The following is a 15,138-nucleotide window of genomic DNA, read 5'->3' as shown; positions in this document are numbered from 1 at the left end:
TCTCAACCTGTGAGCAGCCCGCATTCCGTAACACTGACTTCCAGGCAGCTCCCTCCCCAGCCATTTGGTTGTGTGACACGTGGCAAGTCTGCCTTTGGATTTGACTTTGTGTGGTGACATGGCACTTGGCTGTTAGCTATGGGTTCTTCGATGCTGTGGGACCTGCTTAATCAGAACAGACACAAGAGCCCTTTTCCTTCTTGCTCGTAGAAGGCATTTGAGGTGGAGCGGCAGGAGCTCCTGATCAGTAATAAGAAGAAATGGGAGCGGGCACTGCAGGCTCACAACGCCAAAGAGGTAGGTAGGGTGCGGGTGTCGGGGTGATCCGTGGAGGCGGGGATGACGTCTGCTTCGACTGGCCATGCGGGCCGTCTTGTGGCTTGTGGAGGATCGCCCTGGCAGACATTCAGGGCTGCTCTTCGCTGTTCATCAGGTGGCCTTGCAGATGGCAGTCGCCCCGCTCATGGCGAGGGCCCTCTGTGCAGCTCGCTGTGGTTTCCACGGTCCCGTCACCGTCTCTCTTGATTCCGTGGCCGCAGCCACGGATGCTTGTGGCCCAAGAAAGTGCTGTAAGACACATTTTACAGGGTGTGAGGTTGTCACTCTATTTCAGGGATGTATAGAATAAAGAAATAACAACCAAGATGTAATGGACTTTTTTTTAGAAATACAAATATCTGACTGCAGGGCCTATCTTAATTTTTTTTTCAATTGCAGTTGACATACAATATTTTGTTAGTTTCAGGTGTGCAACATAGGGATTAAAGCTTTCCGTGGCTTACAGAGTGATCACCCCCATAAATCTGGCTATCACATACATCGTTACTCAAGATTGCTGGCTCTCTTCCCTGCGCTGCACCTTACGTCCCCCTGTACTTGATGTCCTGATGGCATGCTCCTCTCGGACATTCCGGAGGAAGGACCCTGTTAAACGATACATAGCCTTGGGGCACCAGGGCTTCCCAGGGCTGACAGACTCTCTCTTGAGTCATGACTGTCTCAGACCATTCCCTGTGCCACACTTGTCAGCCATCTGAAGGAGAGATGGGGCAGGGAGAGGGCCTGACTTCCCCTGTCCTCCTGTGCCCTCAGCTGGAGTATCTTACAAACCGGCTCAAGAAGGCGGAGGACTATGAGAGGCAGCTGAGCAAGCAGAGGGTCTGGGATTTCGAAGAGTACAACACGATTAAGATCAAGCTGGAGCAGGACGTGCAGGTAGGGCTTGGTCCTCAGCGGGAGCGGACGGAGAGCGCCTGTGCACGTTTCAGCCTCGGCGTCTACTGCTGACGTTCTACAGCTGGTCCGTTCAGCCTACGTTTACTGATGGTCTGCCTTCTTTAAACGGCCGTATCTGCAGGGGCTCATGTACAAGGTGCGCTGGAGGAGCGCTTTCTTCAGTCAACTGGGGGAAAACCACCAAGATGCCCCAAGGCACCTGAGGAATTGTTGAGAGAGTTGTGCATATTAGCCAAGCAGGTGGAAAATGTCCTTAGGGCACATCGGCTGTGGCCCAGGGCCAGAACCAGGACAGCTGCCCTCCAGTGGGCGTCTGTTTCTCTAACCCTCACCCTAACATGAAAGGGGGAGATCACTGGTAGCATTTACTTGGCCAGCAAATGGAGGCTCAGAGAGAAGGCTACTCGTCCAGTAAATGGCAAACCCTGGATTAGAACCCAGTTCTGTCCGGTTCTGTAGCCTGTATCTTTGCCATTATTCCAAGCAGCCCCTGGACTGACGGTCGGACATCGCTGTGGTGCACATTCTGAATCACCATTGGAAAGAACGTTCTAATAAGTTAGAACGATCCAATATAGAAAAGTCTATCTCTCAAAACACAGAGTCCTTCATCTCATCAAGTATTTGAAGGCTGAAAGACCCTGCCTGTCTTTATTCTGCAGAATTCCTGCAGTGGGAAGGAGGCTGGACTTTGCTAGTTTCGACAGCTCTCCCCAGGGCTGGGACTCTGTGTCTTGACATCAGTTTAAAAAAGTACATCTGTAAGTACATTTAGCTGTGATACAGTGGCCTCTTAATATTCAAGCTTGGTCTGTTCATCTCAGTATCTATCTAGAAAAGCGTGTTAAATTAAAGCTTTTCCACATAGCCTTTGGTAGAATTTAGTTCTTCCTCCTCTTGTCATTTTATATAAAGAGGTTAAGTTAAAAACCCCACTAGACTACGTATATTTTTACCAGTTCTGAGGATTTTCCTTGGCCTTTCTCACATCAACGTCATGGAAATGAGAGTCACCGACAAAGAACAGCAGGGTCTGTGACAGCCCCACTCACTTGTGTGGGCTGCACACACCACACTTCCAATGAAAACGCCTGTTGTTAAGCGTTCTGAAGTTATCTTGGTTCTATGATAATTTATGCAACAAAACTACACAGTTGGCCTCAGGGAAATAATGGAACTTTGTGTTCTTTTTTTTTTTTTGCTGTTGTTTTGTTTTCCTTTTGTGGTAAGAGCATTTACTAGAAAATCTACCCTCTTAGCAAAATTTGAAGTCTGCACCATGGCATGGTTAACCAGAGGCCCTCTGGCGGGCCGCAAACCTCCGGACTTACCCTGCATAACCGAAACTCTGTGCCCTTTGACCGACGCTTCCCCATTTCTTCCACACCCCGCAACCCTGGCAGCCCCGGTAGCAGAGTCTTCTCCTGCTTTCATGAGTCTGACCATTTTAGATCCCACATGTGAGTGAGATCATGCAGCCCTTTCTGCGTCTGGTTTATTTCTCTTAGCATGACATCCTCCAGGTCCACCCGTGTGGCTGCCAATAGCAGAATTTCCTTCTTTTTGAAGGCTGAATAATATCCCATTGGGTATAATACCACCTTTCTTTATCCAGTAGTACATTGCTGGGCACTTAGCTGGCTGTTGTGAATAAGCCTGTGACGAAGATCCCGGTTTCAATTCCTCTGGACGCATCCCCAGAGTCGGGACTGCTGGGTCAAATGATGACTCTATTTTTAATTTTTTTGAGGAGCCTCCATATTGTTCCCATAGTGGCTGCACCCATTTACATTCTTATGAACAGCATACAGGGGTTCTCTCTCCCCCGTGTCCTTGGCAACACCTGTTGTCCTTTGGTTTTTGACAGCAGCCATCCTAACACTATGAGGTCGTATCTCAGGGTCATCTTCGTTTTTATTTCCCTGATGATTCATGGTGTTGAGCACAGTTTCACATAGTGTTGGCTATTTGTATGTGTTCATTGAGAACTGTCTATTCAGGTGCTTTGCCCATTTTCTATTCAGGAAACCTATTGTTTTGCTATTGAGTTGTAGGTGTGGAACCGCAAGTTCTTAGTCTAACTTTCAAATGCTTGAACAAAACCAGAAAGTTCAGAGACATGGGAGATTATGGGGGTTTGGTGAGGTATGACTAAGGAGGTGAGGGGCAGAGAGGCAGCGAGTCCGGGACACCTGGCTGTCCTGGCCCCTCTGTCGGGAGGCACTAACGGTGGAGGGTGGGCTTGTGGAAGGCAGGGGGATGGACACTCAGAGCAGGAAAATGTGTGTGTGTGTGTGTGCGCGCGTGTGCCGTGGGCGGCGGCTCTGAGGCATCTGCACCTGCCTTTTTCCTGTGAGAGGCCACAGATTGCCATCGGGATGTGAAATCATTGGACAGAAAATCAAAGAACGGATGGCACTGTACTTTTGGGGATTTTTTTAAAGGCCAGATTTATAGAAAGTATGCAAGTGCACATAGATGAAGTTTTTTGTTTTTTTTTTAAATATTTTATTTATTTATCTTTAGAGGGGAAGGGAAGGAGAGAGGAGGAAACATCAATGTATGGTTGCTTCTCGCGCATCCCCTGCAGGGAACTGGCCCCTGCCGGAAACTGGCCTGCAACCCAGGCATGTGCCCTGACTGGGAATCGAACTGCGATCGTCTGGTTCGCAGGCCCGTGCTCTATCCACTGAGCTACACCAGCCAGGGCTGCACATAGATGAAGTTTTATTTCGTATAGTAAAAGATGATACAAATAAAAAAATGTAGGTATAGTTTGACCTTTACTATGTAGAGGACACTGGAAGGAATCGTGTCAGTAGTTACCGGAGCTGACTCTGGGGAGGGGAATTATGGGTAGCTTTTCCTCCTCCTGTGTCTTCTTTTCCTTACTGAACTTTCTGCATTTTCTACAAGTAGTAGAAACAATCAGGAGAAGTTTTTTAAATTTATTTTTTAGAGAGAGGGGAAGGGAAGGAGGAAGAGAGGAAGAGAAACATCAATGTATGGTTGCCCTTCATGCACCCCCAACTGGGGACTTGGCCTGCAACCCAGGCCTGTGCCCTGACTGGGAATCGAACCAGTGGCCCTTTCATTTGCAGGCGCACACTCAACCCAGTGAGCTATACCAGCCAGGGCAGGAAAAGTTTTTTTTTTAAACAAGATTTTATGTATTTATTTTTTAGAGAAGGGAAGGGAAGGAGGAAGAGGGAGAGAAACATCGATTTGGTTGCTTTTTGCATGCCCCGCTTTGGGGACCTGGCCCACACCCCAGGCATGTGCCCTGACTGGGAATTGAACCAGTGGCCCTTTGGTTCACAGGCCGTTGCCCAACCACTGAGCCACACCAGCCAGGGCCAGGAAAAATTTTTACAAAGAAAATCATATACCTGGTAAAAGTAAATGCAATTTTGACTAAACAAGTAGAGAACTTGAGAGGCACAGGTGTTGATCATCCCAGTGATCAATACGGTTCTTCCCTGCCCACCTGTTAAAGAACCGATGTTGCAGGTTTCTGTTCTGAAGGAGATGTTCAAATCCTTGTCCCACAAGGGAGCTTTGCAAGTCCCTGGGAGGGTTAAATGGGACACTGTTGGCGAATTCCTTCCGTTACAGTGTGGGGACTCACCAGATTCCACAGGGGCCACGGAAGTGAATCACCCTCTGATAAGGTGTCAGTGCCTTTATTCTCCTCTGCTTCACCTCCTGGCCAGTTACTCACCTGGAGGATGACGCACAGTGGGGTAGTGATAGCTGCCTGCAATCCCTTCCTCTGTTGATTCCTTGGCAAAGGTCTGTGGCCTCGTGTAGGGAGGTGGGATGCAGGCTTAAAAGAGCTTGTCACCTGTGGCTGCTTTATCAAGATCTGATTACACTTACTTGCACCATCCTTCCTGGGTTTATACCAGGGGAGGCCGGGCAGTCCTGTCCGTGTCTGCTCTGCCTCCAGCTGGCCCTCTCTCCTTTCCCCAGCCGTCCCAACCGTCTCTCTGCACCGCCTGCACTGACCACTCCACTCTCCTGCCTGACATCTCCAGTGGCCCTCCTTCGCCTGTAGGACAAAGCGTCCAGTTCCTAGCTGGGTCGGGCCCTGCTGCTCTGCCAGCCTCATTTCTGACATCTCCTGCTTGGGGTTTCCCCAAAGCACTCTCGCTAGAACTTTCTCCTCTCAGGTGACCACCCGAGTAACTCCTACCCATTCTCTGGATCTCGGTTAGCCTTGCTGATGCCATCTTTTCAGGGAGGCCTGGCCTGGCCTTGGAAGTGCTCCTCTCATTGGTCCCCTACCACCTTGTGCTCGCCCCTCCATTACTTCCTGTCACCAGCGCTTGTCACCTGTCCCTCTCCCAGACAGGACAGGACGGTGCCCTGTTCACCAGTGTTTTCTCATCAGCACCTAGTCCCGTGTGTCTGACCTACAGGGTATGGCAAGAGCAGACTTACAGTTGTGAGTTCATAAGACAGAGTTTATTCTTTTATTTTTAAGATTTTATTTATTTTTATAGACGGAGGGAAGGGAGGGAGAAAGAGAGGGAATGAAATATCAATGTGTTGTTGCCTCTTGTGTACCCCATACCGGGGACCTGGCCTGCAACCCAGGCATATGCCCTGACTGGGAATCAAACCAGTAACCTTTTGGTTTGCAGGCCCGTGCTCAATCCACTGAGCTACATCAGCCAGGGCTAGAGTTTATTCTTGTAATATTATTTATTCATTATTGTATTCATTCCCATACGAACAGCTGTAAACCTGCGTTCCCCCGTGCTTTATATTCAGCACTCAGTAAATATTTGCTGAATGCATGAATACAGAGAGTGGAAACCCCAAAAGTAAGGGTTGTTGTGTCTGACCTCCTTCACAATGGACACAGTTTGTTAAGCACTCACACTGCCAACCAGAAGGTCGGAGTGGGAACATCGCAGGTTTTTGTGGCGATATGAACTTTCATGGTGTTTCTAGGGGGGCCGCTTTGATCTCTGCAGGGTCCGCAGCAGAGTACCAGAGGGGCCTGAAAGCTCTAACTGACTGCCCTGAGGTGTTGCGTGTTTTCGCTGCAGCTCTCCGCTGAATGATTTATGTTCTTTCTGGTTGGCCTTGACTTTGTGTCTCATGGCAGATTTCCTTAGTATTCAGGCGGGACACTTGTCGTTATCATTCCTTTGATGGGGCTCCAAAATGTACCATCAGGGACCCTCAGGTCAGGTATAACAAAATTCTACCGGGGCCCATCAGTATTATCTTTTCAAACTTTAACTTTAGATTCTTGAGCAACAACTTCAACAAATGAAAGCAACTTACCAGCTAAACCAAGAAAAGTTACAGTACAACTTCCAGGTGCTGAAGAAAAGAGACGAAGAAAGCACGGTGATTAAATCCCAGCAGAAGAGGAAGATCAATCGGTAATGAACGTTCTCAGCCCCTTTCTCCTGGGCCCTGCCGCGATGGAGGTAGGGGTGGGCGTGTGTGCTTCCCTTCTGTAGGAGGGTCCACTGTCAAAGTCATTATTAAAAGTTTTTAAGAAAAGATAATACACTCAACTGGCTCTGCTCTCCCTCACCTCCTCCTAGAAAAGAGCGTACAGCAAAAAAAAATGGGCTGGGAACTGGCGATTGGCAGGTCGGAGGGTAAAGAGGGAGGAGTCAGAAAGTTAGGTGCTCCCTGAAGAGGAGGCTCAGTGGGAGAAGGGAGCTTGGTAAGGCGGGAGGCGGGGTGGGAGGTGGGACTGTGAGTGGTACTGTCCCTTCTTCCTGTCTTCACTGGCTCTTCCCTCTGGCTTCAAACTTCCAGTCTCCCTCATCTTGAAAAACCCTCCAAGGAACCCTGCCGCTCCTCTGCTCGCACACTACCTCTGGCCTCTCTGGCCGTTTCTGTTGCTTATCACTTGCCCCCTTACCCCTCCCCCAACATAATTTGACCTATGACCCCTTAATTGGACAAAAACTGCCCCCTGTAGGATACCAACGGTGCCATTCTTGCCAAGCACCGTGGCTTTCCCGTTGTTATTGGATACTGAATCTCTAAAATTTTTCGTCAATTTATTCTTAATTGGTTTCCTTGGGGGGAGTAGTTCTGCCTTTTCCTGCCTGATAAGCTATTCTAGAAAGCATTTTATCCCTTTGACTTTTAAAGAGTTTCATTGCCTTGAACTTCAGTCCCGTGGCTTTGAATCCCACCTGTGTGGAGGACGGCCAGGTGCATAGTCCTAATCCCGGCCTCACTGCCTCACTGTGTCTGGAGCTGCCAAGAGACATTTCCACTCGGAGAGTCACCGTCATTTTCCGTGTACAGTTTCTGCAACCAGCCTTGCTGACCCTCCCAGGTCTCCTGCGCCCACCTCATTCCCCTTCATTTCTGGCTTCCAGCGGGCGGCTTAGCCCTTGACTTTTCGTTGAGCGCCCCCTTGCGGCCGTCCTTTCCTGCCCACTCCTTCCTTGCTACCTTGCTCAGACCTCCAGCACGCAGCTGGAGTTTATCTTTGTTTTATGAGCTTCTATAATTAGGCAGCACAAAGAAACCCCTTTCCTAAAGGACATGGAAAGACACTTTGGGATAACTACTTAAAATTCTTTTTGAAACCTATATACAGAAAGTCTCCTGAATGCTATGATTAAGAAAATAAATTAGATTTTTTATCAGAGACTATGTATACTCACTGTGACATATTCCTGAAGATGGAAATATGAATTATCAATGTTTGTGTTTTAGGGACCTTCCGATTATTTCAGAGTAATGCTTCAGAGGGAAAATTGTATTTTTAGACTTTTTTAAACCTCAAACACCCGCCTTCCACCTGCCTGTTACTGTGTGGCTGGGGCACTGACACGAGACACCCACCTCTTCAGCGGTTTGAAGTCTGAGGTCCGGTCCCGGGTCTCAAAGCTGTGCCTGCATGCATATTTCATGCGGCAAGTTTCCACGCACAGAGCTCCCGTCAGTCGAGCCGGGGGAGCTGTGGCCTGCCGGCGTTCACCGTGCCGTCGGCCAGGCCTTACTTGGCCGTGTGCTGGAGTCTTGGACCACTCTCCTCCCTGCAAATGGGCTTAAGTCAGGGGCCTCGCCTCTGGGCTCCTCTGGCACGCCACGTAGGACTCTGCTGCGGCATTTTCCACTCGGGGCTGTAATGTTGGCCTTTGTCTCTCACTGGACTGACACCTTCTCACTCATCTTTGTGTTGGAACATGTCTTTGGCATGAAAGAGACCTTTCATGTTTGATAAGTGAATGAATGACTGAATGAGAGAGTGAATGAATGAAGGAGTTATCAGACCCGTGATCAGTATCGGCTCTTTGAGAATGAGGGGCTCGTACATCTCGGGCTTGTGGTATGCAGTGTTAACTGTTCCTTCTCTCTCCGCCCTACTCAGAAGGCCGGAGGCTGAGACGGGTGGTTTACATACGTGGGGTTGGTCCTGGAGAGGGAGAGGGACACGGACACGTGGTGTGTGGAGGAAGAATCAGTCACACTCTCGAATAGGAGATGGCCTCTTGGTGCGCTGGGGCTTCCGCGCTGTTTTAGATGCATGTAGTTCTGGGCGATCCCACGACCTCCCGTCACCTTCTTTTCCTTGATCACCATGGGAGCTGTGTTTGGGAGTACACGAACCCTCGTGGCGGCGTCTTCCGCCCTCCCACGAGTCTGACTCTGGGCTCGGCAGCACTGAGCAGAGTAGGTGAAAGGAGCATTACTCCTTCCGTTCGGCGGCAGATCAACTTCCATTTCCCCTTCCACCCAGCCTGCACGATGCACTCAACAATCTGAGACTAAAATACGCCAAGCAGATAAAGCAGTTTCAGGAGGACAACCAGTCGCTAACCTCCGAGTACAAACGCCTTGTGATACAGTACAAGGAGCTGCAGAAATCCTTGAGGTATTTCAGGGATGGGGTCCCCGAGTCGCGGTTGCAGGGGCCCCCAAAGTTGGTGGCCATGACTTCATTAGACTTCGATATGGGCAGCTTTTCCGGAGCTGGATCAGGGCACAAAAGAGTCCTCTGTGCTGTCTTCCTTGTCCCTTTACTTGCATGTCACCTACTTTTCCTTGAGGCTTACTGGGATGGCCTTCAGTCTGTCGTAGGTGAGGGGCGGGGCCCCGGATGTACCCCCGTTCTGTCTCAGTTGTTGCTCTTCTACTCATTGAAGGGACCCTAGCCAGGCCCTGGGGTCAGCTGCCCACGCTCAGTAACTCTCCTTCACAGGCATTTTACTCTTATTGACAACGAGAAGTTTCGGGAAGTTTGGCTGATGAATGAAGAGGAGGCGAAGGATCTGATAAGCAGAGCCTTGAATATAGACAGGATCATCCACACTCATCACCTGGGGCTCCCCTGGGCGGCCCCTGATTCCTGGTTCCTGAGGAACGTGGGGCCTGTATCGCAGAAGCAGCAGAAGTCCGCCACCCAGATACTAGAAGAAGTGCTGATGCAGACAGGTGACTGGAGCGGAGCCAAAGGGTCTTCGGACTGCGGGGAGCCTCAGGCACATGAGGGTGACCCACTCATTTTGCAAATCAGTCCGGAGTCTGGAGAAGGGGAAGAGGTCTCAGGGCCAGGAGGGCTGTAGACGATGAGTGGCTGATGTGGCGTTTGAGTCTCTCATTTTACCCTTTCCTCTGTATTATAAACTGGAAGTTAGATCTAGAAGCTCGATATCAGATTCAGGTCCAATTGATTTTTGCGAGGTACACTGTTGTGGACCTCCCTTGGGATAAACTAAGGTCAGATCGCCTCTCTTTTCGTGGTGTTGGCAGCCGTTGGTAACCATTGTGTAGGATCCACGAACTGCATTAGGGATGGCACAATGGGGATGTTCTAACTTTCATCACAGTGCCGTCATTTATTAGCTGGAACACTTCTGAAAGGAGAATATTCACCTCATCAGCTGTTTGTTACTCTGAGACGTGGTTTGTATAGGAAAAGCAGGAATAGCTGCCTATTCTTTCTCTACTTACCAGTTTGCAGAATAAATGGGTTGGTCTCTAGTATTTTCCAAATTTTTTACACACACACACACACACACACACACACACACACACATATGTACAATGAACACATGGATTTAAGCAAATTTCATATGTTTGCTTTACTGCAATTTACTGATGCTCAATGGTCCTGTCTTTGGCTAGTGGGAGTCTCTTCGTGTTGCCTCCTGGGTCCCATAAACACAACCCTAGTCATCTTTGACAATTTCCAGGCTCTCCAGAATGCCCAGAGGTTCCAGGCTCACATTATACTTCTGCTTCAGCTTTGGAAGCAGCCATTTCTCCCGGGAGACCTGGTCTTCGCAGTAGGGAATGGTTTTTGAACTGCAGTCTGGGTACTGGAGTGCTTGCTGTTTTGGTTTCCTGTCTCTAGACCTTCCCAGTGGGCAAGCCTAGGATGTAGGATTATGTTCTTTAAAAAATATTCTATTTACTTATTTTTAGAGAGAGGGGAAGGAAGAGAGAAAGAGGGAGAGAAACATCAATGTGTGGTTGCCTCTCACACCACCTCCACCGGGTACCTGGCCCGCAACCCAGGCATGTGCCCTGACTGGGAATCAAACCGGCGAGGCTTTGGTCCGCAGGCGGGCACTCAGTCCACTGAGCTACACCAGCCAGGGCAGGATTATGTTTGACAGACAAATCATGTGTCCATCCTGATACTTCCTCCTCATCAGGACGACTGGCTTTTCCCTTCCTCTTCTNGAGGGAGAGAAACATCAATGTGTGGTTGCCTCTCACACCACCTCCACCGGGTACCTGGCCCGCAACCCAGGCATGTGCCCTGACTGGGAATCAAACTGGCAAGGCTTTGGTCCACAGGCTGGCACTCAGTCCACTGAGCTACACCAGCCAGGGCAGGATTATGTTTGACAGACAAATCATGTGTCCATCCTGATACTTCCTCCTCATCAGGACGACTGGCTTTTCCCTTCCTCTTCTCAAAGTCTGTCTCCTTTCTTCTAAGTTGAAAATCTTGGTGCTCAATGACTCCAGAATAGTTTACTCATTGCTTCTATGACAATACCTTGGACCAGTCCCAGAGTAAAACACCAACCCCGCCGCTGCAAATGAAAAGAGTTCAAACGTCTCCACGGTTCGTTCTGCTCCGACGGCGTGTTGCGTCAGGGATGCAGAGACAGGGTGCTGTCCTTCAGAGTCACTTGGACTAGTTTCTGTGTGGTCATGTCATCGGCTGAACGTGCATTTAGGTCTTTCTGTTTTATTTTACTTTTGATATTTGGGATTGCCTTCTACAATTGAACTTTGTTTTATAATTGTGTAAAATAGTCACATTTCACACAGTCAAAGGTACAAAACAAGTTATACTCAAAGAAATGTAGCTTTTACCGCCCCCTCCACATCCCACCTGTCCTCTAAGGAGCTACTTAAAAATGTGCGCTTCCTCCTTTCGTTGCTTTTAAAAATTATAAACAAATATTTGACTATATTTATGCAGACTGTTTTTGAAGATAAATGGGAGCATATGCTTTTCTCCACGTCACCTTTTTTCACTTACAGTATATTCTGGACATCAGTCTACAGTAGTGAGAAGAAATGCCCTTTATTGCTTTTTTTATTTGGGGCCCTATCATATGGCTGTGCCTTCGTTTATTCAGATAGTCCTCTGTGGCTTGTTTGGGGTATTTCCAGTGTTTTGTTGGTTCACTCCTGCTATTGCAAACATCGCTGCAGTAAATAGCTTCGTGCACGTGCGTTCTCCTGGTCTTGCTAGTGAGTTGCAGGGACAGATCCCTGGGGGGGCGGGCAGCATCAAAGGGCGAGCGCCTCCGTAATTCTGTTGGCTGTGGCTCCGTGGGGTGGTACCATTTCATATTCCCAGTAGCCATTTGAGGTCTCCTACTTTTCAAAATATTATCTCATTTTACCTTTTGAACAGCTAGTACCCCCTGGGTCATACCATGAACATACAACCTAAAATACATAAAAATGTTCAATGTCAATTAAGACAATTTCTGGCTCCTGCTGTCAGCTACCAGTTCTCGCTGATCGCTCTCCTGTGGGGCGGCCACTGCCTCCACCTGTGAGCTGGCCACAGCGGTCAGAAGCCACGCAGCAGACGTGCCGGCGGGGGGCTCAGGTGAGAGTGAAGGGCCCACGCTCTGCAGCTCCTGCTTCCTGGTCCTGGCTGCATTTTCAGTAAGATGTTTCCAGGCAGGTGAAATTCAGAAAAGTGAGGCATTATAGGCTGTCCAAGAATGGGGGAATTCTCCAGGTACTCTCTTATTACGACCTGTTTTCCTCCCGTAATAGTCTTTCTTCAGCTGAAGAGACTTGAGAGGACCGTAAAGAGCCTTCTTGAAGAGGTTTACTTTTCTCAAGGGAAGACATTTGACTGTTTCCCAAAGTCCACCAGGCCGAGGAATGATCTCTATCTTTCCGTCTCTCCCTTCTCTCTACGCCCCGTCTGCAGAAGAGGAGGAGGCGGAGGAGGGCGGCGCAGCACCAGAGTCTTACCTGGACCTGCCAAAGCAGGTTTCAGCGAAAACTACCAGAAAGATCCTGATGCTCCTGTGTGACGAGTCGGTGAGGGCCTGCGGCAGAGGGGCTCCCAGCGGGTGGCCTTGCCGACTTTCTGCTGCGGCTCCTTGTTATGCTGCTTCTGATGGCTCTGGCTGGGCCAGATGTGGCCTGGGGGCAGGAGGGGACCGGTCCTCAGGAGTATTGCTGGGGTGTCCACAGACAGGCCATGTGTCGCTGACAAATAGGATCTCCCTTTGCAGGTCAGCCAGGCATAGTCCAGGCTGGCCAATGGCTCCTGCTAATTAAAAACAAAAAAAGCTCATTCTGCAAGAGAAGGGGCACTCATGTTGCTTCTGTGAACCCACCTGCCAAACAGCGTGGCCACAACCGACATGGCCTTTCTCTGGGACCCTGTTTGAGATTCTTCTGGGTGCATTAGGCTTCTGCTGTGTGCACTGCATTTTAGCAAACTCACTAGGCTTAGGGCTGCATTGGAGCTGGTTCGGCCGGAAGTTGGGTTGTCACCAAACATGATGAGTGTTTATTTAGATTTCACAGTTCTGAGATGGTGAAAGAGGTGGAGCAAGGACCAGCAGCCTCCAGTCCCCTTGGGACCGTTGGACAGTTTCCTTGGCGCAAAGCAGGGCTCAGGCCGCTGCGGGCGGCTGCTGCTGAAGGAAGCAGCGGGCAGGTGCACCCTCTCTGTTTGCAGGCTCGCTGCCAGTGGCCGCCTGTCCCCTCCCTGCCTGCTTCCAGCCTTTCCGTGCTTGCAGCTGGGTTCTGAGGATATGTGGGGACTGGCCTATGAGTGACGTGACGCTGGGAGGGTGGGAAGCTGTGACCGGGTCAGGTGTGGACTGCTGTGGGCAACTCAGGTGTTTACCTGGGGGCTTGTGGGTGAGGTGAGTCTGCGCCCTCCTGAGGTTGGGGGACTAAACCCACGAAGAGGGGTGGCTTTGCTCCTGCCAGGGGCTCGAAGGCACCCGAAGGCCTTCCTCGGGGAGCCTGTGGCCCGGAGTCTTGTCCCTCGGGTTCTGCTCTGAGGAGCCATCCCTGGTGGACTGCACGGAGGAGGCTGCAGAGCCTGGGACACGCTCCTGAAAGCTGCCTTGACTGGAGATGTCGTCTCCTCTCCTCAGGGTTTCCTCATAGAGAGCAAGCTGCTGAGCCTCCTCCTTCCCCTGGGGAAGAACGAATGCTACCTGCTGAAGCTGGACGCCATTTTTTCAGTGAGTCCCACGGGGCTGAGTGGACATGGGGCTGGGGCCTCGTTCTAAGGCAGCCCCCTGTGTCTACCCTGCGTGGCCCCAGCCCTGGGAGTGGCTGGGTCTCAGCAGCCCATCGCCCCCTTTACATGCTCTCCGAGCAACAAGTGGGCCTCAGAGTGTTCAGATGTCATCCCTGCCTGGCCTGTCCTCTGCTAGCTTCTCTCTCTCTCGTGGCCAGCTCTTGGACCACAGATTCTCCCCACACCCCTAAACTCGGAGGCGTGCTTGGCCCCCTTTAGCCTTCTTGTACCCCCCAGGCCTGTGTGACTCTGATCCCTGATTGTCGGTTGTCTGTTCTGACGCGTGCGACCCCCATTCGCTGCACGTGCCCGTGTTGAACGGCCTCTCCTCGGGGCCACGGCAGCCCCTCGGAGACGTTGAGGGGAGCAAACTGAGAGTGCGACCATCCCTTCCAGCGTGGGGACTCCCAGTGTGGTGTTAGAGTGGCCATTCTGTTTTTTCCCCCAGGCCCTTGGAATTGAGAATGAGGATGACCTGTATACACTGGTGAACTTCTTCCTCAAATACCGAGCTCATCACCTGCCTTCGCGCCAGGTGAGCTGAAGTACAATTGAAAAGAGCATTTGAAATCCTCCCAGAAGCCCCGAGAAGGCATTGCTACCATGGAATAGTATTTCTAGAGAAGCAGTGAGGGTCTTACAGCAGAGATAGCTAAGTTAGCCTCTCCTTTATGTTATTTCGTTTTTTATTTGCAAAGGGGAGAATGGCCGGGGCTGAGGGGCTGCTCTGATGCTGAGGCCCTAGGGGTCTTTCCCGGGGCCTGCCCCAAAAGCCAGTCCCCCCAGGTGAGACCCGGCCCGTTGTCAATATTTGGTCTGTAACAATATCCCGCAAAGTGGAGCCCATTTGTACCTCTTATCTGGATTGTAATGGATTATTCTGAGGAAGTCATTATGGTAAAAACTTGAATTTAAAAGATGTTTGGAACAGTATTGCTAACCCCAACATGAGTGCCCTGGTATGTTCCCCAAAAGCGTTGGTCGTGTGGTCAAAAGCCAGAAGCCATAAAGAAGGAAAAAGGGATATTTTTGAGTAGATTAAAAAAAATTCTGTAGGGCAAAAAGCACTATAAATAAAGTTAAGATAGGACAGCTGGGGAAAAGTATTTTAAACTCAGGACAGTTGGGGACTAATTTCCTTAATATATAAAGAT

The 15,138-nt window shown here is 50.1% G+C and overlaps 1 protein-coding gene across 1 annotated transcript in view; it reads left to right on the top strand.

Annotated features, from left to right (window-relative positions):
* The window catches only part of DRC1 (dynein regulatory complex subunit 1), a 29,566-nt gene that overhangs the window by 10,150 nt on the left and 4,278 nt on the right, over positions 1-15,138 (top strand). The window contains exons 6-13 of the mRNA XM_037066849.1: positions 211-297; positions 1,093-1,215; positions 6,496-6,635; positions 8,969-9,103; positions 9,431-9,663; positions 12,647-12,759; positions 13,836-13,925; positions 14,433-14,519. Of these exons, the coding sequence (XP_036922744.1) occupies positions 211-297; positions 1,093-1,215; positions 6,496-6,635; positions 8,969-9,103; positions 9,431-9,663; positions 12,647-12,759; positions 13,836-13,925; positions 14,433-14,519 (1,008 nt within the window). The remainder of the gene's footprint in view (positions 1-210; positions 298-1,092; positions 1,216-6,495; positions 6,636-8,968; positions 9,104-9,430; positions 9,664-12,646; positions 12,760-13,835; positions 13,926-14,432; positions 14,520-15,138) is intronic.

This window comes from Sturnira hondurensis, unplaced genomic scaffold, assembly GCF_014824575.4.
Source record: "Sturnira hondurensis isolate 20B ecotype Veracruz unplaced genomic scaffold, ASM1482457v3 Scaffold0016663, whole genome shotgun sequence".
In the NCBI taxonomy this organism is placed as follows: domain Eukaryota; kingdom Metazoa; phylum Chordata; class Mammalia; order Chiroptera; family Phyllostomidae; genus Sturnira; species Sturnira hondurensis.
This window is presented reverse-complemented; position numbering and strand designations above follow the sequence as displayed.